At 37.0% G+C, this 27,913-nt stretch overlaps 1 protein-coding gene across 2 annotated transcripts in view; it reads right to left on the reverse strand.

Annotated features, from left to right (window-relative positions):
• The window catches only part of SORCS3 (sortilin related VPS10 domain containing receptor 3), a 724,209-nt gene that overhangs the window by 40,090 nt on the left and 656,206 nt on the right, over positions 1-27,913 (reverse strand). For both annotated transcript variants that reach the window (XM_007479197.2, XM_056804235.1), the window contains 3 exons: positions 16,294-16,411; positions 14,891-15,024; positions 391-504 (listed from right to left, as the gene is read on the reverse strand). In XM_007479197.2, coding sequence (XP_007479259.2) covers positions 391-504; positions 14,891-15,024; positions 16,294-16,411 — 366 coding nt within the window. The remainder of the gene's footprint in view (positions 1-390; positions 505-14,890; positions 15,025-16,293; positions 16,412-27,913) is intronic.

Raw genomic sequence — 27,913 nt, forward strand, 5'->3', positions numbered from 1 at the left:
ATGGTTCCAGAAATAAGCCATTGTTCTCAGAAGAGCTGAAACAGCCTGGCTAAATGACATCCTTCTGACCTCGTAAGGACAAATGCCACAAAGTCACTGAAACCAGTATGCTGGCAGTTTGATCTTTTGCATGAAAAGATTCGCCCCAAACTTACCTCCTCCAACCCTTGTTGCTAGAACAATGTTATCATAAATCTCCTGGCTGGCAGGATCTCTCTCCTAACCTTAAATTATTTCTAGAAGATGATTTCTGCAACTTTGCTCATGAGTCATATCCTAACAAACTCTAAACATACACCCCTCTTGTTACAATTGCAGCTTGCTTTGTCTTATTCCAACTTAGGCAAAAGCCCAGAAAAAAAGTCAGAAATGAACAACCCTGGTACTTACCCAGTACTGTTGAGGTAGCTCTGGCCAAGGCTGCAATCCTTTGATGGAGAAGACGGGTTGTACCAGAAAGCAGGGATGCACTGATTATCTCCATGTCTGTCATAGCCATAATCACTGCAGGAGGAGGAGGAAAATTTTTCATAATGGGTTGTGGATGTAATGGTCTATATATACCTTCATATACTTACACATATCCATTTTTAGACCTGTGTATAAACTCCTGCACAAGTACATAGGTGGGGCAGTGGATCGTGGGGCAGGTCTGAAGTCAGGGAAAACCCAGGTTCAAATAGGAACTCAAAGACTTACTAGTTATGTGATCCAAGGCAAATCACTTAACCTCTGTGCTTGCCTCAGTTTTGTCCTTTGTAAAAAGGGGATAATAATGGCATCAAACTCCCAGGGTTGTTGTGAGGATCCAATGAAATAACAATTGTAAATTAATACATTACATTACAGTTCCTGGACCATAGTAAGGGCCATATAAATGCTATTGTCATCATCATCATCATTATTAATATATATGCATATATATATACATATGCATATATATTATTTGAACATTTAATAAAGTTTTACTAACAGAAGGTCCTATGTAGGTGCAACGGCATAATATACTTATGACTAAAACACATCATCCCTGTGTTGAACTGCACATAAGCACATATATGTGAATATATTGTCCATATATACCTTTTTATAGTCAATCATATCCTTCTAGAGTTAGATGGGAAATTCAAAGCAATTTCCTATAAACCCTACCTGAAACATGAACACACAAACTCAAGTGCAGGTTTATGTTTCTGGTAGAGTTTGTATACACATATACAATGGTAAGTGAAAGTAACACTGACTTTATAGTGAGAGGACCTAGAGTTAAAACCCACCTTTTTCACTTACCTGTAAAACCTTGGACAAGTAATTTAACCACTCAGGAGGGACTTTAGTTTCCAAGAGGGGGGTTAGACTAGATAACCTCTAAGGTACCTCCCATCTCTAATGTGTTCATTATTTTTATATATATGGGACATATATATGTATATTTACATACATATATATATATATATACACATACATGCACATCAATATATAGACAGAAGTGGAAATACACACATATGTAGGTTTAGAAATATCATTTAAAATATATACCACATACATTGTAGCATACCAGGTATATTAGACTCTTGAAAGTATTATTGCTGTATTGATATTGTATCTTATGTGTTCATATATCAGACTCATGATCATGTTACTTATTGATTATTGTATTTCCAAATCTTCAGTCCAAAGGACAAAAGAATTCCTGAGCAGAACAATATTTACTACAGGGTCCTAGCTCCCACCTTGTTAGACCACATCCTTTACCAAGTTATATGTTTGATTAACCTCCTCTTCTTTGATTACATGATTGTCAATTGAGCCAATGTTAAAAACTCTGCCATGTCACATGTTTATTCGCTACCACCCACTCCACATTCCTAACTTCTCCAATAAAAGTTTGAAGACACATGTAGAGTGCTCTCTCAATTCCGTAAGAGGGGAAAACACAATTTAGCCTATATTTTTTAACCCCTTGTCTCTGAGTCTTTATTCCTTTCTCTCTGTCTCTTTCAATCTCTCTTTCTCTCCCCCATCCATTTTCCCTCAGTTTCAAATCTCCTTCTCAGGTGTCCACCCACGAAAATATTAATATGTAACTGCAGGAGGTTACATACATGCATAAAGACACAGGGTTAATAATACATTCTTTGGAATACCATGAGTAACAAATCTTTATCACTGGAATAGCTAAAGTTCTTTCAATGCCAGGTATCAGGAATAAAGCATGTATATGGGTTGGAATTTTTATACAGAACATGGCATACCCTTTGGGTAATGAGACAGATTTTCTTCTATGCCTCATACATCTCTGAAGGATATTTCTAAAAGACAGTTCCCATCATTGGAATATGTTCAGTCTCCCAAAAATGAGTTAAGTGCCTAAGCTCTAGTCTTTTTTTTTTAATGTGCCATTATTTTATAGTCACATATCATGTACATATGGGTTCAAAATGGGGCCCTGCTTCCTTTTGAGCCCCAAACAAAGTTTTCAGATATCAAATATCAAGATGGAGAAGCTATGTCAAGAGAATGAGTACTACCGAGTGAGCATCTCTTGTGCTCTCTTCTCCAATCCAAGGTAAAAGTTAGGGATGGCTACCAACAGCCTAAAGTTGGATGAGTTCATGCCTGAGAACCAAAAGTGTCCAAATGATATGACTATAGTTCCTCACATTTTGGCAGGAATCTTAATAATCCAGGTGAAGAAAATTGAAAAATCATTAGGAGGAACATGGGAGAGCTCATGTTTCTTGAACCGTCCCCATTGCTTATTTATTCTTTGGCTAGTATAGACAATACTTGCAAGCAAAACTCAGAATACTGTATTGAATACCCAGAGGCTATGTGTTATGGACCTAGGCACTTAACTGTTACTTCATCATCTCAGTTCTTGGCAGTGAAAGAGAATCCCAGAGTGTCGATGAAGAAATACTCCTCTCCTCAGAGAGTACCCTCCTATTCTTGTCCAGGATGCCCTCTTACTCTCCTGCCAAGATTCATTCACTCTTCCACTCATTCAACTACTCATTTATTCATCCACTCACTCATTCATTTAGTAAACAACCAAGACCCTATGCCAAGTGCTGTGAGGATTGGAAAGATGAATGAGACATCATCCTTCAAGTATGAGAGATAAGATTTGTACACATATAACTGTAATAAAAAGCAAAATTGGATAAGTGCCTCAAAGAGGTACAAACTAAGTGCTCATGGGGGTTGAGGAAAGGGGGTTGGAGGGTTCAATGGATGATGAATGGCAAACCAAGTAATAGTGGTTGTTTTCTTAACAGGGGTCATGGCTCTTTTCCACTCTGAGACAAGGCTGTCTGCTATGACTTTGTGATATTTTCCTTTATTCCTTTATCTCTCCATTTATCTGTCTATCCATTAGCTGACTTGCTTAACTTATGTTTCTTTGTTTTATTTCTTTTTGCTAATGAATGTTAAATGATAAAAGGGGAATGTGATATACTATCAATCACAATGGCACAATTACATAGCTTTGCTTAACTGTTTTCAGGGAATAGACTTTGAGGAAGGGGCTATCTTTAGGAATCAGGGAGGAATTTTAAAGAAGAAAGAAGTCCACATGGGTTCCATCTAGTCTGATGGCTCCCTACACCTGATAAACCTGGGATATATGTACGTCAAGCTCTGATTTTGAATGTAAAATAGAAATGGCCAGCAGTTTCAGGAATCTCCCCCCACCCCCCACTATATGCTTATCTTCTGTCTTAGTATCAATTCTAAGACAGAAGATTAGCAAGAGTTAGACAATCAGGGTGACATGACTTACTTAGGGTCACACAACAAGAAAGAGGCCAGATTTGAACCAAGGTCCTCCTGACTCTAGTTCTATCCACTATGTTGTCTAGCTGTCCCCCAGGAAAGGTTCTTGCAGGAAGTTTTTACTCTCAATCTTTTTGGCTTGGGCAGTTGCAAAATAAAGGGCCCCTTAACAAAGCCCTCAGTGGTGCTTTTTCATTACTTTTGTAAGTCCATTATCCTGACTCTTCTGATTTTCAATTCCTTCATGTCTTTTCACAGGGATCTTGTATTGAGTATCTATCTACAAAATCTATTGAGATTTTGTGAACTAAATTCTCAACTAACACTTAACTTTATCCTTTATATTTCAATGAATAGGGACAGCTCAATAGATAAAGAACTAGATCTAGAGACAGGCGGTCTTGGGTTTATATCTGGTCTCAGACACTTCCTAGCTGCCTGACCCTGGGCAAGTCACTTAACTCCAACTACCTAATCCTTTCTTTTCTTCTACCTTGGAAATGCTAATGATTCTAAGACAGAAGGTAAGGGTTAAAAAAATTTCAGTGAACAAAAATGTAATTGCCCATTTCTTTATATTAAAAAAAAAAAGGAAGGATTGGAGGTGGATGGCTGTCCGGGAAGGGGAAGTAAAAAAAAAAAAAGCATTTGTCTAATATCCACTATCTGCCCAGCAGTGTCCCAGTTACTGTTGTGCATACGAGAAAGTAGAAGGCAAAATCTCAGCCCTGGAAATATTATATTCTTTTGGGAGAAACATAAGATAGGATATAATCATCATGGAGAATAAACGATTCTGAAAACACATACTGTCATGCTAGAGAGACAAAGGAGATCAATATGACATGGGACAGCCACAGATGGCAACATGGAGAGATAATGGGTTTATCTGGGTCTTGAAAGCAATGTAGGAGTTGAGTTCATGTAGCAGGTGGGGGCTAGCGTCCTATTTGGGGACAACTGAAGAAACCGTCCTCACCTTCTGGTGTAGGATTGTCACTCTACTTAGTTCCTGCAGCAAATACACTAGAGCTTCATGAGTCATGAACTTGTCCATGCTTGGAATATTTGCCTTTGGATTTATCTATGGGAACATCAGGGGCTTAGTATGGCTGGCACCCAGAAAGTTCCACAGGTTGGTTTACTGAAGTCGCTGGCTTAGTTAGCTGACCTTGAGTGTGATTAGTATTCTTTAGAGGGTGGCTACCATTGCAAGCTGCCTTAGGAAGGAGGGAGATTTCTTAATGTTCTCCATCTTACTGTGAAATGTTCATCTTTAGCACTGCCGCTCTGTGCAGTAAAATATACCTGTTAGTAACTCAGTAATTAAAAATGTGCAGAGGAACGGTGCTTTGCCCCAAAGAGGGGAAAAAAGTCTCATTAATATTTAATAACATTAAGGAAAACATCACTGGGGGCCCCCAAGCTGTGGGCTTCTTCATTAACTGGAGCTAAATGTATATTAAAATCTCATGAGCTGTCCAACTTCCCTCCACAGCCCTGGGGTTTGCATGATTTAGGTGGAAAACCAGGGCCAGTGGCTTCCAGGGGAAAGGTGCTTTTCAGGCAAAGTTAATCATGAGGATCAGAGAGAAAAAACCCAGAGAGATAGATGCTGTTTAGAACTCTCAAGCTGGGTGTCCCACTGACTCCAAAGACATACCAAAATATCCATCTGGGAAACAGTTTGGCAACAGTTCTTTCAGCTGTCAGAGACCCCTAAACATTAGAAGATGATGATTCTTGGTGAATAAAACTTACCATCATGTACCCAAGTACCAGAAGCACCTCATCTAAGTGGAAAGCCTCAAGCATGAAGCTAATTATGGAAGGTGACTTTGGGGCTCTGGATTCCAGGGGCCTGCTAAGCCATGACTATGTTCTAATCCACATGGATGGCTTGGGCAGAGGGGGTAGTAGAGGCTCTCTCTATCTCTCTATTCCTATCTTGGGACAATGCTCTGGATTTAAGTTGGCATTTATATGGTGCTTTAAGTTTTAAAAAGTACTTTACAATATATTATCTCACTTGTCTCACCCTGTGAGGTGGATGTTATTATCATCTTCATTTTAACAGAAAAGAAACTGAGGCCAAAAAACATCTAAGTGACTTGCCTAGGATCACTCAGCTAGCAAGTGTCTGAGGAAAGACTTGAAAACTCAGAAAACTTAGTCTGTCTGACCCCAAGTCCAATCTTGAATCCCTGGACCAAGACAAGCCTGTGGAAGCTAAGCCTGGTGTCTGGCCTTTGGTCTACACATTACTAGAAAATAGATGGAGAGTCTGCAAAACCAGCAATGCTAGTCTTTTTCACTGGTTGTCCTCCATGTCTGAATTTTCCTCCCTCCTCATCATTATCTCCTGGTTTCCTTTAAGACCCAGCTAAAATATCACCCAGAGAAAGCCTCTCCTGATGCTCTTCATCCTAGGGCCTTCCCTCTATTGATTATTTTTGATTTTTTCCTGTTTGCTGCTTGTTCATACATAAAGACTTGCTTATATAGAGTCGCGCCCCCATGAGATTGCAAGCTTCTTAAAAGCAGTGATGCCTTTTGCCTATCTTTGTGTTCCAAGGCAACTAACCTTGATCTTTACCTTTACAAGAACTTGTACATACATTTGAAAAAATTACAGTGCAATTTTGTAAATTTATTTGTCCAATCCAAGAAAAAGTCCTGTGTTAAGGTCATAAACATGTTGAAAAGAAGGAATTTTTTTTTTCCAAGTCTCCAGTCAGACGAGACAGTGATGATGGCAAAAGTGATTTGGGAGGAAAAATCAAAAGCAAAATTTCTTTCCTTTCTCCTTCTCTCTCCCCAATAAATCCTTTTTCCCCCAAAAACTCTTTGTATGCATTATAAGTATTCCTTTTAAAGTGTCAGCTTCCAAAGGGCAGATGGTAGCTCTATCTACTTTTCTTTCAAGATCCTCTATATTTTACCCCCACACTATATATCTAATTTTATTTCTTTATACTCCTTCCTCTTAGGCCAATTTGTTCCTTTGCTGGTCCAGAGATACACAAGCTTCATTCCTGCCTTTGGGTCTTCATTCATAGAGACCCTCATACCTGGAACACCCTGCCTTCTCCCTTATCAAATTCTATCTATCCTTCAAGGTCCAGCTAAAGCTCTACCTCTTCCATGAAGCTTTCTCTGGTTCCCTAGCCTTTACTGATTCCCTTTATCCTCTAAACTCCTAAATATTTATAGAATAAATAAATTCTTGTTGTTATTTTATGGGATATTTATGGAATAAATACTGCTTATTATTATATATTATAAATCAAATAAATGCTTACTTATGCTTTTCTCCTACTTATTTACACTATTCATTGTTTTCTCATCTGTGTATGTGTCCCCCATCTCCTCAGTTAGATTGCCAGTTCCTTGAGGGTAGGGATCAGGTACTAAGCACAGGAATGGACACATGGAGGGGATTCGTAAATATTTATTTCTTGATCATTTGATTATGTAAATCTCTATCCAAGGGCTTTTTACTAAATGACATGAATACTGATGGTTCATTGGATTTCAGAGCTCTCCCACTGTTGGTACCTGGGAACAAATGGATAAAAATGTGACCTCTTGAGCAAGACACTAATGATAATAATAATTATAGCTAATATATATATATATAATAGTTTGAGCACTTTACATAGCTCTTTATATATTTTAATCCATTTGAGTCTCACAAAAACCCTGTGAAGATATGATTATTATCTTTATGAACAAGTGAGGAAACTGAGTTCAAGTAAGTTTAAGTGATTTGCTCAGAGACACATCTAAGAAATTTTTCAGGTGAAATTCAAATTAAAGACTTTCTGACTCTAGATATTGTCCCAGATGTTTCTTTGTGCTATTTCTTAGGCATTATGAGGTGCCAGTATGGACCTGGTGCCAAACTAGGCAGAAGTCATGATGAGTCTGTGAAAAGGTATTCCATGTGGCTTTCTTTGTGGATGAGCCCTCATTTGATTCAGAGCAAGTCAGAGGTAGTCTCTTCCTTGGCCAACTGCAGTCCAGATGTCTCTGGAAGAGGTCTCGCTCTCCACCACCTCAGACTGCACTTCCCTAGGTCAGTGATGTGTTGGAGGCTTGCTAAAAAGAAGGTCTTCATGATGACCTTGAAGTAGGGGGATTTATGAAGTTATTAAGTGAAAACTTCAATATTTATGCAAAAATGTGACTGATTTCTGACACCCAATCTAGAAGACACTAGGAAAGAAATGAGAGACCATAGCATTCCCCTAACAAGCATTTCTGAGCATCTATAAAAACCTACCTTTTTAAAGAAGGGAGGAAGGATAAAAAAAAATCACTCTTCTGAATTCAGATTGAACCTTTCGAAGTACCACACAAAATTATAAGTACTTAAATCCTTTTCTAAACTACTAAACCTCTTAAACAAGGATACTGCTTCTCCCCTGGCTTCTGTCTTCAGGACTTACCACTGACTGTGCCATTCAGTTAGAAGTGATTCTCCTTTGTATCAGAAAAATAACCAAATTTACATAGAGGCAGAGAAACTTAGGATGGAAGAACTGGAGGGACCCTTGATCTAATCTCTTCTTTTTACAGATGAGGAAAGGACATGTACATAGCAAGAATCAGAGCCAGCCTTACATCATACATAGTATGTCCTGGAAGACTATGTCTTCCTAGGGTGGAAAGCGCAGTCTCTTTTACTTTCTTTCAAGAAAGTAGTTCTATAATCTAGTCCAATGCAACTGATTATTCTACTATTTCCTAATCAAATTTTTTCAGCAGTGGTGTTAGATGGGTTACTAACTGGGTAAAACAATATTCTTTTCCACTAGACCAGGAATTTTTAATCTTATGTCTAGGAACTTGTGTGTGAATGTAATTTATATAAAACTGTAAGTATTTGTTTACATAGTGCATATATATGTGTGTATATATGAATATATTTGTATATATAATAAGCATATTGTATACACTTGAATAGACATATACACACAGATTTACTGCCTATTTATTCATATGTTTATATGTACACACATGTATATTATAGTATATTTGTGTGCCTATGTACATATACACATGTAATTTTATTTCAGAATAGTTGATTTCCTTTGTACTTTCCTCAAGTATTTTATTTTCTGCATTTAAAAACATTATTCAGAGAAAAAGTCCATAGATTTCACCACATTGCTTATGGTGCAAAAAGCATTTAAGAACTCCTAAACTAAACTATGCTGCTTTTCTCTTACTAGAACATCTAATTTAACACTATTGCTCTCAGTGAGATGTCTCAGAGGTAGTAGTTAATGATTCCTTGTGGTAGGGACTAGTATTAGATGTCTCAAGGAATTGCCAAGCTTAAAAGAGTCCCAGAGATCACTCAGTTCAAACTACCTGAAACACAAATACTCTGTGCAAGAACCTGACAACTTGCTATCCAGCTTCTGCTAACACTGCTACTGATGCAGAACTCATTACCTCAGAGGCAACTTATTCCACTTCTGGAAAGCCATCTTGTATTGAGCCAAAATAAATTTTCTCCACTAGTTCTAGGTTTGTACCTTAGAGACAAACAGGATATGTTAACTCTATCTTCCATGTGACAGCTCTTGAGATATTTTAGCATTATGATCATGTTCTTGTATCATCATCTCTTCTAAAGACTAAACATTCCCAGTTCCTTCAATTGATACATCTTAAGACTAGAGGAGAAAGGGTCTATGTTGAACTATTACAATTTGGTTTTCCATGTCTGAAAATTCTTGATGGCAAAACAAAAACTTTTTTGTTAAGCAATACTCATACTTATCCTCTGATCATTTTTTATTATATATTATTTCTGAATGGTGTTACCCCTTCTAATATAAGATTCTCCCCATGGAGTTCTCCCCATTGCATCTGACTACTCTTTTACATTTAGCATTAAAATGATTTCAAATTAAAAGGTACCCTAGGAATCTCCTAGTAGGGTCCTTAGATTTTACAGAAGGCTAAACTGAAACCCAGAGAAATGAAATGACTTTTTAATGTGCGTATGTGTATGTGTATGTGTATGTGTGCCCTTTTGTTTAAACAAACAGATACAATTTCTCTATAAAAAATGAGTACTAGCCTTCTAAATTAGTCCCCCTGGGGAATGGTGGGATAGTAAACACTTATTCTAATGAGGCTGTCATTGAATAAAATATTTCTAGTCACCTCTCCTTAGCAGAGGTCTTCTGAACTCATGGCATGCTCTTTTGAATTTGTTCAGTGGTGGTGTCCTTTGACAATGTGTTTGATTTTTTGAAATAGCTAAAAGTCATTTACAGTCACTTCTGGTGAACAAGGTGAAAGATCAAGCTGTCTGATATCATGTGGGATCAAAATAAGGTATGCCTAGAAAATAATAATACTCATTTTCTTATATGATTTACTGGCCACAGAATAGTTAAACTGGAAAGGACCTTAGAGGTGGTCTAATCCATCTCCCCCTCAGTTTACTTATGAGGAAACTGAGATCTAAAGATGGAAGGTAACCTGCCCATTGTCCCACTGTAAATAGAAGGTAGATCTGGGACTCCGGCTCTGCCCTTATTTGGATGCTATATCCAGTGCTTTTTCCAATTAGCAAAAAACGTGACTCAGATAAAACTCACTGGCTATGATACTGCCCGTGCAGAAAGCTCCAGAAACCTTTCCATGTCATAAGCTCATACTTCCTTCCTGAGGAAAGCATCCAGTTAATTGGGATGTGCTACATAAACCTGCCAAATAAAATGCCAATTGCCAAAGAATAATTTGGAAATGTTTCTAGCAATGACCGCCTAAGTAAACAGCTGCCCCAGGTTACAACTTTCATGAACTGCACCATCCAGATCTATAAATTCTAGTTTCTTAAAAAGCCAATCCCATTACTTTATGGTCACACTACAGAGTGAAGATATTAGTGCAGAAGAAGAAGAGGAGGGCACCTTTCTTATCTTAAACTCTTGGGGTAGAGAGCAAATCTAAAACAGGACCTTTAGTCCCATAAAGATGTGAAGTTTCTCAGTTTTGTTGAATAGAATCTTAATACACCTTGCAGAGACATAAAGAAAACAAATGCTATATTACACACAGAAATCTTGAACAGAACCTCCAAGTCATGATGCATTGGAAAATGCAGAGGGAATATGCATGTGTCAGCTCCCTTAATCATTCTCCCCCTTCCATTCCTCTTCTTTTTCCATCTCTAATTATCCATCAATCCTCCATTGAGGTCTATACAATTACCTATGTCTCCCCAATCCTTTAAAAGGTCTTTATTTGTCCAGCAATACTATTACTAGGTCTGTATCCCAAAGAGATTTTTTAAAATGAGGAATGACCTATTTTTACAAAAATATTTTTAGCTGTGCTTTTTGTGGTGGCAAAGAATTGGAAACTAAAGGGATGTTCCTTAATTTGGAAATGGTTGAACAAGCTGTGGTTATATGACAGTGATGGAATACTCTTCTGTCATAGGAAATCATGAGCAGGGTGATATCAGAAAGAGCTAGAAAGAACTACATGAACTGATGCAGAATGAAAAAAGCAGAACAAGGAAAACAATGTACACAGTAACAGCAATATTGTGGGTTGATCAAATGGGATAAGCTTTGCTACTAACAACAATACAATTATCCTGGACAATTCTGAGAGACTTATGTCATCCACTCCCAGAGAAAGAACTGTTGGAGTAGGAATGCAGATGAAAACACATGATGTATCAGACTGAATTACTTGCCACTCTGGAAAGGAGAGGGAGACAATTCAGATCATATAACTTCAGAAAATTTATGTGGAAATGTGTTACTAAAAAAAAATTAAAAGGTCTTTATTTGACTGCTCTCTGCTTGTTATTTTCCTATATATTCATCTATTCTTGTTCTGTGAATTTCTTCCCCTCCTCTTCACCTCTCAATCACTTATAACTTGAGTTCTGACCCAATGACCAAAATAAAACTTCTTTCTCCAAGTTTGCATTGATCCCCTAAATGCTAAATACCAACAGTCTTTTCTTACTCCTCATTCTGTACATTTTGACATATCCAGCAAATTGTAAATTTCTTAAGGGCAGGAACTATCTCATTTTTATTGACTGATTCTTTTTGTATTTGAATCTCCTGTGCCTAATGCCTACAACATAAGTAATACTTAATAAATTATTAATCACTGATCTATTCCCTTGTCCAATGACAGCTATAGTCAATGCCCTCCTAGTAACTACATTCCCAGAAGCATGTGGCCATTACTACTCAAACTTCTATTTTGGATCATCATTGATATCTTATGCTTTAAGCAGGAGAGTTCCCCCAAGGTACTCTCCTTAGCCTTATTTTACTTCTCTTTCTATAGACTCTATATCCTGGTGATTTTACTCCCACCACAGGTTTGATTATCATATCTATGCTCATGAGTCTCTTCTGGATCTCGTTAATACCAGCCCCCCCCCCCCTTAACAATTACCTATTGGATATCTCCATCTAGAATCTCAAACTAGCTAGATTCTAGCATCTCAAAATCAACATTTCTAGCTAGAATTGATTACATTTTTCCTGAAGCCCATCCCTCTTCCAAAATTCTTTTTTTTTTTCCTGTGGAGAGCACCACCATCTTCTTGATTGCTTGGATTTCCAACTTTGTAATTATTCTTGTCTAATCATTCTCCTCAATGCTTCCATCCAGTCATTTGCCAAGCCTTTCTGCTGCTACTTCCACATATCATATATCTGTTCCCTCCTCTTGTCTCTCAACGTTACAATATCTCTTAGTTGGATTACATTATATTCCTAATTGGGCTCTTTATTTTCAATCTCTCCTGTCTTCTTTGATAATTCTCTACAGAGATGACACATTAATCTTCATAAAATGCAAGGTTACTCAAGAATATTCAGTGCCTCCATACTGTTTCAAGAATATAAAGTACTCTATCAGTTAGTTCCTATCTAATTTTCTAGATTTACTTATTTCCCATTATTAATCTTTGAGTACTATTTTTTTCTTCTGTCCTACACAATGTTCCTTGAATTCACCATACTATCTATAATCTCTGGACTTTTGTACATGCTGTCCCTCTTGCTTGGAAAGTACTCCCTCCTAACCTCCAATGCTTAGAATTCTTAGTTTCCATCAGCTATTGATTCAGAAGTCTCCTCCTTCCCACATCATATCTTTTCAGATGGTGTTCTCTCTCCTTCCTGAACTTCTGACTTTTATTTATTTATGTCTCTGTTTCATCTCTCCACAAGGGAGCAATTTATCATTTTTGTTGCTGTCCCTAGTGCCTAGACTGTGCCTTGCACAAAGTAGGCATCTAGTGAGATGGATCAAATTAAATATTTAATTAAAAAAAAAAACGAATTGAATCTGAAAAATCAGAAATCTATAATTCACAGTCATGTGAATTCCATATGACTAATACTTTTATCATCTGCATGGAACCCACATTCCTAGAAATATATTGCCATACTTTTGTTAAATAATTGAAAATTACTGATCCCAAATGTAAAACCATCCTTTGGCTCTGAAAGTGCCTGTCTGAATAACCATGAAAAAGCATCTTGCTATCATAATTTAAATTCCATTCCATCTTAAAAATGTAATGAGTTTGACTGAAGACAAGCTATCTAAGAGATGGGCATCCAGAGTGGAGGGTACAGATAGCAGGAGAACACATGAACATAGTGACCAAGGAAGTAATCATTTACCAAATGAAACACTTGATAAGAAGTGTCTTCAAAGTCTGGGCCCCCAATTGTAGGTTGTGACCTGCAAGAAGGGTGGAGCTAATCCCTTTAAATGAAGTTGGTTGGGAATGGTTGTTTTTTTTTTTTCATTCTCTAACACCGGGCAGGGTAAATAATTTCAGGTTGAATCAAGTCTCATAATTTCCAACTTAATCCTACTTATAAGTTAGTGACTGATGCCCTTGTTTCATATTCTAAATTCAAATAGAAATGGATCCTTCCTGGTTGCATACTGAGTTAGAAAACTACAAACTAACATTATATATATATTCTATTGCATCATATCTTGTTAAACATTTCCCAATCATATTGTAACCTTATTTGGGCTGTACTTGGGAGTCCTGATGGCCACTTGTTGTGAATTTGACACTTCTGTTCTAAACTAATTGGGATATGTGATATAAATCTGCCAAATAAAATTCTGGTACAAATTCTGAATGGTGTTGGGGAAGATAATAAAGAAACCTCCCAGCTGAGATCTACAAAATTTGCTCCAGTTTATAGGACTGTGGGAACTCTTATATTTCTCTCACAAATAATTCTGAGTTATCTAGATATAGAAGGGACTTAGTTCAAGAATAGTAGGATGGAGTCCTATTGTACTGAATCACTAATGAATCAAATGGCCCAATAACTCTAAGCAACCTCAGCCATGCCTTACATTATGCGCTGGCCACCTTCTCATTAGTTACCTTCCCTACATCACAATTCCCTTCAAATTCTGGATTTGCACATGGTAAGTATTTAACAAATACTTTTTAGTCATTCATTAGAATTCAAAACAACATTACAAATGCCACTGGAAAGAGTGTATTAAACTGAGCCCTTATAGCCCTATTCTCTATTCATGTGCCTCTCCAATTTAAAATACACCTCCATAGCCATCATTTGTCAATTCTTATTGTTTCCAATTAAAATATCATAGACAATTTCCCCAGTGCTCAGTACATAGTAAAAACTTAATAAATTCTTTTCATTTATTTATTCATTCATTCATAGAAAAGACCAAGTCAGTCACTGAATGCAGAAGTCTGCAGTCAATTGTTCATTTGGTGTGTTGCCAGTTGCCAGTTGCCAGGTATATTTACCCTCCATGGTTAAGAGGCAATGAAGAACTTTCATGTTCTAGCCTCAATTTCTGGTAACATTTTATCTGAAGTAAGTGCAAGAGAAATTATCTGTCCCAAAAATGTTTTGTTCCTCTGCCTTCTGTCCCAAGATACAGCAGTGCCCCTGTGTTGAGCAGCTTAGGACCAAAGCTGACAGTGTGACTGACATATGGCATGCTTCTTGCCTTTGTCCTGCCCACACCCCCACCCCACAGAGGCAGAAGTCTATATCTGTAATTAAATGAAAAAGAAACCCAAAAGACTCACCATTCAAAGTCCCAGTCTGCACAGATGCAAGGTTCAGAGACCACAGTTCCAGAGTAATCCCGTCCCAATGCACACTGGGCTCCAGGCTTGCGTTTCTTGAATATTTTCCTTTCCCCCATGACACAAGGTTCCCCCTGCAATAGGAGGGAGAGGGGAGAGAGAGAGAGAGACAGACAGACAGACAGACAGACAGACAGAGACAGACAGAGAGAGGGGAGGAATAGTTTCTCAGCTAACATCATTTCTATTCTATTCATTTACCAGATGCCCCATATTGGGCTCATGCTGCCAAAACCTCAGGCCCCCCATTCTCAAATTACATTTGGGATGAGGATAAAGTTAATGAATCTCCTCCTACTGAGAAGAAGGAATAACAGGGAAAGACTAGCTACCCAGGCTGACTGCCAAAAGGCCAGACTATTGCAATTGACTTTTCTGTATTCTACAAAGGGCAAAAGTAATGCAGGTCATTTCCCACCTACAATCCACAGGACTCCAACAACTTTACTGACCTCTAGGGAAGTGCTATTATGGAGCAGAAAGGACCTCCATTTTCATAACTCAGTTATTTCTCTAATTACTGTGTGATCATTTTACTAAAGGGCAATAATACCAGTTTTAAGCCAAATCAAATCACTTTATGTAGCTCAGAACATCACAACTTTCTAGAAAGATGAGGTTTTAGAGCCAGAGCATCTATCCTGGGTTCAAATTCCACTTTTTCTAGTTACCAAAATAAACTCATTATCTTTCCCCTCAAACCCTACCTTCTTCCTAATTTGTCTATTACTGTTCAGGTTAACACCATCCTTCTGGGTACCTACATTCACAACTTAGTTATTAATTTTAATTCCTCATTCTCTACTCAACCCCTTCTCCCACCATGATATCCAATTGATTGCCAAAGTCTATTGATTTTATTTTGCTAATGTCTCATATAATATCTCTCTTCTCTGTTACAGTGACCACCTGGTCCTCATTACATCGAACCCATGCAACTTTGGATAAATCACTTCCCTTCCCTGGGCCACAGTTTCCTCTTTTGTAAAAATGAGAGGGATTGGACCATATGATTTCTGCTGTCCGTCACAGTTCTAAAGCTATGGCCGCCACCATCTTTTCTTTAGCCTGTGATTCAATCCCCAGTGTCCCACCAAAGTTCCTTCAAAATCACTGAAATGCCAAAGGAAACAGGAGATTCTCCATGGCTCCCCCTCAAAAAGAATTAAAACTTTATTATCTGAGAATGATCCATCCAGATAAATATTCCTTCTAGGGAAGCTAAATAATTCTTCTTCTCTTTATCCTGGGCTGAGGGATCCACTGTAAAAGTTTCTGCACAAACAATGCTAGGCATGTGATAAAAATCTCTCAACTTAGAAATCAGAGGCAGCTGGGCCTACCTGATTAAGGAGGTGCCAGGTCTGGAAGTCATCCTTGTTGCACCTTCGACTGAAGATGGATTTGTAATCCACCTTCACCAGCTGCCACTCAGAGCGGAGGCTGAAGTGGCCAAAAACTCTAAGGGTTTGAAGGAGAAAGAGAGATAGGTCAAGAGTCACCAAGACAGTGGCAAGACTAGGCAAAAAAGTATTATTGAAAATAGTTGTAAGCCATGGCCATTCCCCTGAAAGCTCTTTTCTTTCAGTCAGCCAATATTCATTTTTTAAGTGCTGGGGATACAAAGGAGGGCAAAAGTCAGTCCCTGCCCTTAAGCAGTTCACAATCTAATGGGGGAGACAACATGTGAACAAATATACATATACGCATACACATCCCCCAACACCCCCTCACACACACATACACACAAGGAAATACAGGATAAATAGAAAATAATTAACAAAGGGAAGGCACTAGAATTAAGAAGGGTTGGAAAGGTACCATAGCATTTGTGGAGTTCTTTGAATAAAGAATGCCTCTATTAGCATTATTTTGGTTGTATACCACAAGGTTGTTTGGTTTAGAAGCTCATAAACAGGATTCCTTCTGTATCATCCCTTATCCCACCAAAAACAACATTAGTCTCAGGAAGGGGGCTCATATGTATGTACAGTAAAGAGTCATACAACCTGAGTGGCTACAGTGATCAATACTGACCTTTCTAAAGGCTAGCATTTGAAGGGGCCCATAAATATGAATGATCGATCCTTTCTAGAAAAGCAGAAAAAAACCCCAGATTTTCTAAACTCTGCCCTGGTTGTACATTATAGAATCACAATACAGCAGATCTATCAGAGTGATTTAAGATGGTGAATAATCATTACATTCCTGGAGCTCAATCCAATTGGAGACCCACCTTTCTGTGACTGGTATGATATTAATCTCCTCCTCACATCACCACATGTGCATCTTTTCTACCTGGATTATGACATTCTCTTGGTGATACCTAAAGCAACAGTTTAAGAGATTTTTTTTCTGCTCTCCAAGAAATATTTATGTTTTGATAATCCAAACTACATAGGGATAGGAGACACTGAGTTTTGGATCTTCAATTTCATTTGTTTAGAGAATTTGTAACATGTAAAGGTCTTCTATCAATTTCTCTGTTTCTTTGCAACCTTTGACCAGGACTGATGACCTTCTTCTTAATACCCTCTTCACTAGGTTTTCAGAACAATTCCCTCCTGAATCTCCTACTTTTGTGACCACTCCTCATTTTCCTTTGCTAGATCTTTATCCAGATCATGACTTCTAAGTATGGATTTCCAAAATGCGCTACCCCTTTTTCTCTTTTCCCTCCATACTATTTTACTTGAGGATCTTATCAGCTGTATGTCTATGGTAATAGTTGTCAAGTCTATTTATCTAGCCTTAATCTTTCTCCATTATCTTATCTCAAACTGCCAGTTGGACATCTCCAATTGAATGTCTCAGAGACCTCTTAAACTAAATACTTACAAAACTGAACTCATTATCTTTCCCCTCAAACTCTACCTTGTTCCTAACATTTCTATTATTGTTGAAGGTAGCACTATCCTCCTGGGTACCTACACTCATTTCCTAGGTATTAACTTTGATTCCTAATTCCCTACTCAACTCATGACTTCTCCCACCACTATGTCCAATTGGTCTCCAAGGCCTATTGATTTCACTTTGATATTGACTCATAATCAACCTTCTCTTCTCTGTTACAGCCATGACTCTGGTATTCATTACCTTATGCCTTGATTATTACAATAGCCTACTGGTTGATCTGCCCACTTCAATTCTCTTCCAACTCTCCTTCATCCTCTTCACAAGTCATCAGAGTGATCTTCCTAAAGCAGAGATCTGATCATATTACCCCCTGTAAACACCAGTGGCTTCCTTTCATCTCTAGAATCAAATATAAAATTCTCTGTTTGGTGTTCAAAACCATTCATAACCTGACCTGCCTTCTCCTCCATTTTTCATTTTCTTATATCTGTCTGCTATATCTCTCTGTGTATTAATCTGTCTATCTTTCTCCTGGAGCTATCAATCATATTTGCCTATCTATCATATCTGTCTCTATTATTGCTATATCTATTATATTTATCATTCATTCATCCATTCGTCTGTCTATGCATCCATCCATCTAACATCTAACATTAGGAAAGCAATGTTCCACAGAGTGAGTTACCTAGATATCTGAAGCTTACTCTCTTTAAACACCAAAATCATTCTCTAAGTCATTTCTGAAGATAATATTTCTAAAATAGTTTTGAACCCTTCATTGAAACATTATTCAATAGAGAACAATGAACAAGCATTATTTAAACTTCTGATAATTCTATCATCATTATGAACTTCCCATCATTGTGCTTTATGATAATATAGTAATGGCTTCAGGGAATATAGTATAGCACAGGACTGTTTGCTCACATTCTAAATGGTTCCAAATTGCTCCATTTTTAGTTGGTTTGTCAATTTCTCTTAATTTTCTCTCTTCTTTCATTGGCATGTACCACTTTTGCTTCTTATCATGGGTTTACCTCTAGAGCTGCTTCTCTCCTAACTGATACTTTTGTTCTTCTCTGATGACTAAGATGATAAAATTATATTCAATGTAAGAATGCATATGCTCAGAGGTTAGGCTTGGAGGGAGGAAGGCTGTCTTTTGAGTAAACTGCATGAGCTTCATTACAGTGACTTTTTGGCATTTCTATATAAATGGGTGCTCTATTGGGATAAGTGAATATATATATATAATATGTAAATATGTAGACATATTTAGATATTATATAATTTACAATAATAAACATTAAATGTAATATTAAATATATTAAACTAAATATTCATATTTATTTTAATCCAATCTAAAACATACCAAAATATATCACTTGATCATTTGCCATCCTATGACCCACTAAATAAGAAGGTATAAATCAATTGTAGGCAAAGATTCACAAAAGGCTGTAGGATGGAGATGGAAAATAACTTGAGATTCTTATTTTTGCTACAGGTCATCTTGCCACCATTACCTTTCTCCTTCTACCTCCATCCCTAATGCTACCTTTGAAGGATGCTCAGCTAAACTGACCAATCAGTCACTGAAAGAATTTGGAGGGACAGAAGCCATTAATTCTGACTTTAAATCCTACCATCTCCAGAAAGTCCTCACTGACTCTTCTCCTATAATAAAAAGAACAAATAACATTTTCTAGGCACTGATAGTGCTTTTTTTGCTGATTGTCTAGACATAAGAAAATGAAGGATATAATGTTATTAATGTAGATTAAATATAAAAGTATGCCATACACATTTTTTTCAAAAAGATGTTTGTTAAACATTTATCAGCACACCATGACCACCATCTTGGTTGTTTTCCTCTGAACAGTCTTCAACTTATTAATAGAGTTATTAAATGGTAATATCAAGAATGGAGGATAATATTATAATGAGATTTGGTCTGAGCTCCGTACAGAAAGTTTAGCACCTGCATTATTTCTGTACCTCTAAATGCAGGCATATATCGTATTAGATTTTTTGGTTGTCATGTCTTACTGTTGATTTATATTAAGCTTCCTGTCCTCTAGAGCCTCCAGCATTTTTGTTGACAAATTGCTCTCGGACCATCTCCCTCCTATACCTTAAATTTGAGAAACAGAATTATTTGAAGCCTTATATTTATCTCTACTGAATTTCATCTTATGCAGTTTGGTTCAGCCCTTATTGTATCTGAATCCTGTCATTCAGTGTAGCATCTATCCTTCCAAGTCTTGTATCATCTGCAAATTTGATGAGAATTCCATGAATAAGTTATATACGTATAGCCTTCTTTCTCTATGTGTGTGTGTTTGAATGTCTATATTATATATACATATATAATACACACATATAGATATATAAATATGTGGGGTGTGTGTATACATACACACACACAAATGAATTGCTGCTGTTTAGTCATTCAGTTGTGTCCAACTCTGTGATCTTGTGGACCACAGCATGCTAATATTATCCATAGAGTTTTCTTGGCAAAGCTACTGAAGTGGGTTGCCATTTTCTTTTCCTATGGATTAAGGCAAATAGAGGTTAAAGTGATTTGCCTGTGGGTTACCCAGCTAGTAAGTATCCAATGAAAATTTTGAATTTAGGTCTTCCAGACCCAATGATCTATTCACTGAGCCACTTTGTTCCATCATATAAACTTATTCTATAATAAAAACTTGATTAATTAATTAAGCATTGATTTAGACTCTTTTTAAACATAGAAGTGTGGTCCTATTGTTCCTTTAACTCACATTTCTATGGCTTCTAGATTAGATTACTTATAAAATCTACTCCTAGAGGATTTCCCAGTTGCAGCAGCATAAACAAAATATTCCTTATCTCATAGTTGCAATTGCTAACAATATCGCTTATATATTTTACTGCAAGGTCATGTTCAAACTCCCGTCTCAGGATTTCCTTTCTAAAGCCTTAAACAACATGTGATCATCCAGCCTGGGCTTCAGTGAGTGAACTGCTCCAATCAGAAGGACTGAAACTCCAGCCTACCCCTACTCTGTAATCTAAAGATGGCCAAAGGTGTTCACCAGCCCCATATCTCTGAAGGCCCAGGCTCAGCTGTGTACTCCAGCTGGAATAAGGAACTCATAACCTCTCCTTTCATATGGATCTAAATTCAGCCTCTCAAACTGGCTGCCAGCTTTATAGTTCTGGGATTTTGTTAATTTAAATGGGGTTATTTGCTCTCTTGATTAAGGGAGCTAAAACTGGAGGGCATTATATGGGAGAAGAGAGCAGAGAAGGGGGGAAGGGGAAGGGAAGGGAAAGAAGGACAGATAGGAAGGAAGAATAGGGGGAGAACAGAGAAAAAAGGAAACTGGGGAGAAGGAAGAGGAAAGAGAAGAAAAAGAGGAGTAAGAGAGCAGAAAGTAGGAGAGGAAAGAGAATTAAAGTGGGGGAGTATCCTTCCTTTTCCAGAAAGGTTTTCAAAATGAGCAGAACAAATGAGCAGCAGACAGATAAGAAGGAACAGAATGAAACTAGTGAATCCAGTGTAGGGAGTTATCAATTTAGAGGATCTGGATTCAAGACTTGGCTCTGGGTGACCTCTGTGACCGTGTACAAATGCCTTTACTTTCCTGAGCCTCAGTTTCTTCACCTGTAAAACAAGGAGGTTGGACTAGATGACCTTGAAAGCAGATGACCAACAGAGGCTGCTTAGGAAGACTGGGGACAGATCCAGTGAATGCTGCCAGGATCAACAATCCTGAGGAAATAACTTGGCTCTAAATTATAGGAAGAGAAAATCCATGTACTCATTAATTCATAAATAGTACCAGGTACCCAGAGTACAAATCTGCTGTAAGATGCTTCACAGCAGGGAAGTCTGTTTGTAATATTAAAAGTGGAGCTGATTTCAATCTAGCAGTTATTTTCCAGTAAAAAAAAGATTCTTCAGCCATTGGGCCTCAATTCTCCAGAATTGCACAAAGATTTAAAAGATTTAGCAATATGCCATTATCTTCCTTCCTGATATAAGGGAGTAAAGTGAATGTTGTTTGAGAGAACAGACCAGCTGTTTCTTTGCCTCTAGGTTAGGAACAGTTAATTCCTCCCCTCTATACCTCAGTTTCCTAGTTTGTCAAATAAGAGACTAGGACTAGAGGATATCTGAAGTTTTTCTAGCTCTTACATTTGATGCTTCTAGAAATTAATATTCACACATAGGCAAAACAAATAAATTAAATGTGTATATATGTCTCTGTCTGTGTATGTATCTATATCTATCTATCATCTATCCATTTATCTATCTATAAGTAGGTGGCACAGTTGATAAAGTACCAATTCTGGAGTCAGGAAGTCAATCTAACCTCTAACACTAGCTATATGACCCTGGGCAAGTCACGTCATTTAACCCATTTTGTCTCAGTTTCCTCATCTGTTAAATGATCTAGAGAAGGAAATAGCAAATTACTCTAACATCTTTGCCAAGAAGAATTGTACTTGACTGAAAATGACTCAACAATATGAAAATGAAAAATGACTCAACAATAATATATGTATTTGTGTGTGTGTGTGTGTGTGTGTGTGTGTGTGTGTGTATTAGGGTCACAGAGGTAGTAAACATTTCAGCATAGATTAGATAGACAGATTAACTGACATAGATTGAAAGCTATATAACACATCACCAGAGAACTAGTAAGTATCTAATGTGAAGAGTGAAAATTCAGAGAGACTGGGTTCTCGACAAGAAAAATCAATTTACTGATTAGACTAGCAATAACCAATAAATTAATGGTCCATTATCATTCTCTCTCTAGGTGATCAGAGGCAATTCGTCCAGAGTCATGAATCATTTAAATATAACTCTAAAAGCTCATTATTCAGCCCTCTCCATGGCAGCCCAAGACATCTTTAATTGGTGGATACCTTATTGAGAAGGTGGATTGATATTTTCCATTCCCTCCCTGATCCCCTCATTTTATGCTTCTAGAAATTAGTATCTATACATAGGCAAAGCAAACAAATATTTGGGGCAGTAGTCACATGCCTAAGCACAGGATTTCAATATCCTTGCTCATCTAGGTAGAGGAATCAAGTTAGGTCTGGTTAAGTTTGACTTGCATAATGGAAAAAAAAAACAGGACACAGTCATGACACCCCTGGATGTGTACAGCTAAAATTAGTTTTACTTTTTAGAAAATATGAAACTTATATTCTTAATTCTAATTATCCAGTCTTAGAAGATATTCTGGGGTAAGGAATGTAAGAATATGCCTGGGTCTGTCAGGATAAAGGAATGAGGAAAAGACTTGGACATAAAATGCAATGTTATAGAACAATATTAGAAATTCAATTATATGGTATTAAAAATAAATATTCTAAGTATATATATAGATATAGTGTGTACCTATGTTAACGCCTTGATCCTGCTGTATATGTATATATATATATATATATATATATATATATATAAACTATGTGATCCTGATATAGATAGATGTATGTGTGTATGTGAGCTTTGAATGTGATATATATATATATATATCATGTTCATATTTATTTAATGTATTTATCTATCAGTGTCACATAGTTAGTATTTATCTAAGGCATACACATGTGCATGCACAATTAAACACACACAGAAAAGCTAGAAAGGTCAGTGGAAGGAGTGTCAGCCTCATACACTAGCTTTGTGGCTTTGGGCAAGTCACTTAACTGCTGCTTGCCTCATTTTCCTAATCTGTAAAATAAGCATAACATTTGCACCTGCTTCTCAGGGTTGTTGTGAGGATCAAATGAGATAATAATTACAAAGCACTTAGCACAGTGTCTGACACATATTAAGTGTTATATAAATATAAGCTGTTATTATGATTTCTATTCTTATATTAGTTAAAGGTGAACTCCATTTTATATTTGTTTAAAAAGTAGTATTCTCCTCTACTCTGACCCCAATTCCAAAAGAATTCAAAATAAGTTAGGAAGGAGTATGACACCATTTGCTTTAGGAAAGTATTTAGTAAAGATTGAGTTCTTATAAAAGGTAGCTTACATAATAGAATTAAGTATTGTTTATGTATTTTTTTAGAATTATCTAACAGAGGGGCTGGGGAAAGGAAGCAGAAAAGCAAAGTGTTAGAAGTCACTGCCAATGAAGAATCATTATAAAATAAAAGAAGGTATCTCTAAAAAGGTAATGTCAGACAAGGAGAGAAGAGGATTATAGGCTTAGGCACTGGAAGAGAATTTAGAGATCTTCTTGGCTATTCATCCCCTTTTATGGATGAAAAAGTTGAAATCCAGAAAAGCCTGAGCCTTTCTGAGGTTGTACAGGTGGCATTCCTTCAACTAAAATGTGATTCACATACAAAATTTGGTATTGCTGATTAATTTTCAGTCACATTAGACTTTTTACGACACCTTTTGGGGTTTTCTTGGAAAAGATAACTGGAGTGGGTTGCCCTTTCTTTTTCTGGCTCATTTTAGAGATGAGGAAACTGAGACAAATATTGATTAATTAAAATTTAATTAATTAATTAAAAATTAAGTGATTAATCCAGGTCACACATTAGTATCTGAGGCCAAATTTGAACTCTAGTCTTCCTAATGTTCGATTCAGACCCAGCACCATTCATTGTGTTCCTTGGATGCCCAATTACATTTAAAATTTAGGAAGTGTTCATTTTTCATAAAGGCAATCCCACTCCAAAGTTCTACCTATCCTTGAAATCCCAATACAATCCCATCCCCTACAATGGAGCCTTCCATTATGGCATGAGGCAGCATGGTGCAAGACTTGGAGTATGGAAGACAGTTTGAATCCCACCTCAAACATTTATGACCTATGTGACCTTTGTCAAATTACTCAGACTCCCTCATTTTCTATTTCCTCATCTGTATGATGGAGGAATTGAACTCGGACTTTAGGAGACCTTCGCCTTCAGTTCTAAATCTATGACTTTTACTCTGTGTCCAACTCAGCCCAAGTGGATTCCTCATCATCTGAGTCTAACACATACACTTGCCTGATTTTACCATTCCTTTGGCAGGTATCACACAGAAGCTCACTTTTCATGCAGGTATATTTTATCTCCTAATTAAAACAATAATCCCTTGGAGGTTCAAAATGAATGCTGTCTTACATTTCTTTATTTTCCCTCACAGGGTCCAAACCAGGGCCATGCATACAGTGAGTAACAATAAATGCATTAATAAACAAAGGGAAAAGTCAGAAGAGATTTGCAAGGACAAAGTTCCCATGTAGAGCCTGTTATAAATAATGGTGTATGTATTATTGTCACCTACATTCCTAAGCTCATTTTGCTTTTCATTGCTTCCTTTTTGTTTCCTTGATTTAAATGAAATGACAATAAGAATATTAATAATCATAGTATTTATTGAGTACTCTAAGGTTTACAGAGCATCTTACATGTTACCTTATTTGATGCTCGGAACACTCCTATGAGGCAGGTGCTGTTACTATCTTCATTTTATAGATGAGGAAACTGAGATGGAGAGAGGTAACCTGATTTGCTCAGGGTCATCCAGGGTCTAAAACAGGACTTGAATTCAGGTTTTCATGAATCCAAATACATCTTCTATAGTGTATCTCCTCTACACTGTATCACCTAGCTGTTTCTTAATAACATTATAGGAGCAGAGCCAGAACATTGTACACAGAGATGGATACACTATGGCACAATCAAATTTAATGGACATCTCTACTAGCAGCAATGGAAGGATAAAGGACAATTTTGAAGGATTTATGAGAAAGAACGCTATCCACATCCAAAGAAAGAACTGTGGGAGTGGAACAGAAGAAAAACAACTTCTTGATCACATTGGTCAATAGTGATATGATTGGGGATATTGACTCTAAGCAATCAACCTAGTGCAAATAATAATATGGAAGTAAGATTTGATCAATGACACATGTAAAACCCAGTGGAATTGTACATTGACTATGGGGTGGAGAGGGAAAGAACATGAATCTTGTAACCATTGGAAAATATTCTAAAATAATTAATTAAATAAAATTTTCAAAATTAAAAAAACAAGGCATTTTTCAAAATTTAAGATGCTACGTAAATTCTAGCCATTATTATTAACTTAATAATTATTTCCATTATTATTCACTCTATCTCCTATGCCAACAATAGCCTCTCTAATCTGGGAAACACACTCCCTCAATATAGAGGCACTACCTAACTCATTTCCAGGGTCCATTTCATCTTAAGAATTAAGCAGATTAATCCATCTGAACTCTATGTCTTTTTTTTAAAACGGCCAATAAATTGTAAACTATGCAAGAAAAAGCATTGTATTTTCTATTCCTATGGTCTCCTTCCATAGCACTTTGAAGAATGATTTTGCCCACAGTGGAATACTCCCATATATTCAATAACTAGGGCAGGAAGAGAATTTTTTTTCATCTGCTTAATTTTTCACTACATAGACTCCTCTGCAGACTTATCTACTGACTCTCTGGACTTTTTCTACCATTCCCAGCCCCCAAACTTTTTTGTTTCTTTTCTGGTGATGTTGTCATTCCTCATTAGACTGGAAGCCCTTTGAAAGGAGAGACTTTTATTCTTTTCTTTTTGTATTTATATTCCTGGAGCTTAGCTATCTATGCCTGGCACATAGAAAGTACTAACTTAACTTTGTGATGACAAATATTAACACTGTTCTGCAGATGGGATTATTTGCCTTTTCTAAAATGAAGCTGTGAGAACTAAAGACAATATTTCAAATATGACTGGGAAAGGCAGAGAACAAAAGAATGATCTCTTCTTTATTCTTGGAATTAATGCCTCTCTTAATGTAATCTGATGTCATTAATTTTTTTTGGCTGTTTTTTTCCCATCACTGACATATTAAGCTTGCAGTCCACTAGAAACCCCAGATCTTTTTTAAACCAATAGCTACCTAACCAGGCTTCTTCCAGAGAAGTCAATTTTAGTTTTGAATTTAATTCTATTAAATTTCATCTTAGTAAACTGAGATATAGCTACATTGATAGTGGTCTAAATCTCATGTTTAACTTTAAATATATTTATACTTCATCTCTCTCATCTCTCTTATCTCTCTACAAGTTCCTTAAGTGAGAGACACTGTCATATTTCTTTTTATCCCCCCTATAACTTAACCCATGACCATATGGATAAAAGGTACTCAGGAAATACTTATGGCCTGATTGACTGATCCAATATTTGTTTAGTACTGTGATGGGGTGGAAGTATCATCTTGTCCAATTCCATTTGTAGCCAGTTCAAAGGAATTGATTCATGTGTCCCCCTGGGAAATTCAATAGGGCAGTTGCCCTAGATTTTGTGAGACATCAAATATGACACCCTCCTTGGGTCATATCCCAAAGCAGAGAGGGCCATAATAGGGAAAGTGGAGGGGTGTTAACTTGGGGGGAAAATAAAATCCAACTTTCAGAGAAAGAAAGGGCTCCATTAGCATTCCAAATGCACAATGTTAGCTACTCCTTAATTAAATGATTTCAAAGGAGATTTTGGTATATAATTGCTATAATTTAGATGGAAACAATACTACACTAAATGTAATTAGAGCAGTAGGATCTGTAAAAATGTTTTCTTCTTCAAAAGAGAATGGGTTTTGGGTCACCTGACTCTCCCAAGAAGTAGCAAAATGTGGGTTTGCATTGTGGAAAAATGGGAGGGGGGTGGCTAGAGAAGAGAATGGTGTACTTTGTTTTGCCTTTTAAGCATTTTAAATACAGGTTTCTTTTGGATGATTGCATCTCTTCCTCTGGAAACAACAGTAATAATTGAAATCTCTCTGTGGCGCAGAGAGTTGGTCATAGAATCGTGGAAGTCCTCTTCCCGCTTTAAGTTCTAATGGGAGCTGGGTGCAATCTCCAAGTTGTACCTTCATATGCCATCCTTTATGGATTTCTATAGTCATAGGATCATAGATATAGAAGTAAAGGGGACTTTCTGAGGCCATTTAGTCCAGTCCATTTACTTTACAGATGAAGAAACTAAGACCCAAGGAGTTTGAAGGATTTGGTTAAGGGAATACTGATAAATGTTAGAAAAAAGTCAATAGGATTGGAACTTTCTATGTTCTCCAACAATATCA

The sequence above is a fragment of the Monodelphis domestica genome, chromosome 1, assembly GCF_027887165.1.
Source record: "Monodelphis domestica isolate mMonDom1 chromosome 1, mMonDom1.pri, whole genome shotgun sequence".
Classification (NCBI taxonomy): Eukaryota; Metazoa; Chordata; class Mammalia; order Didelphimorphia; family Didelphidae; genus Monodelphis; species Monodelphis domestica.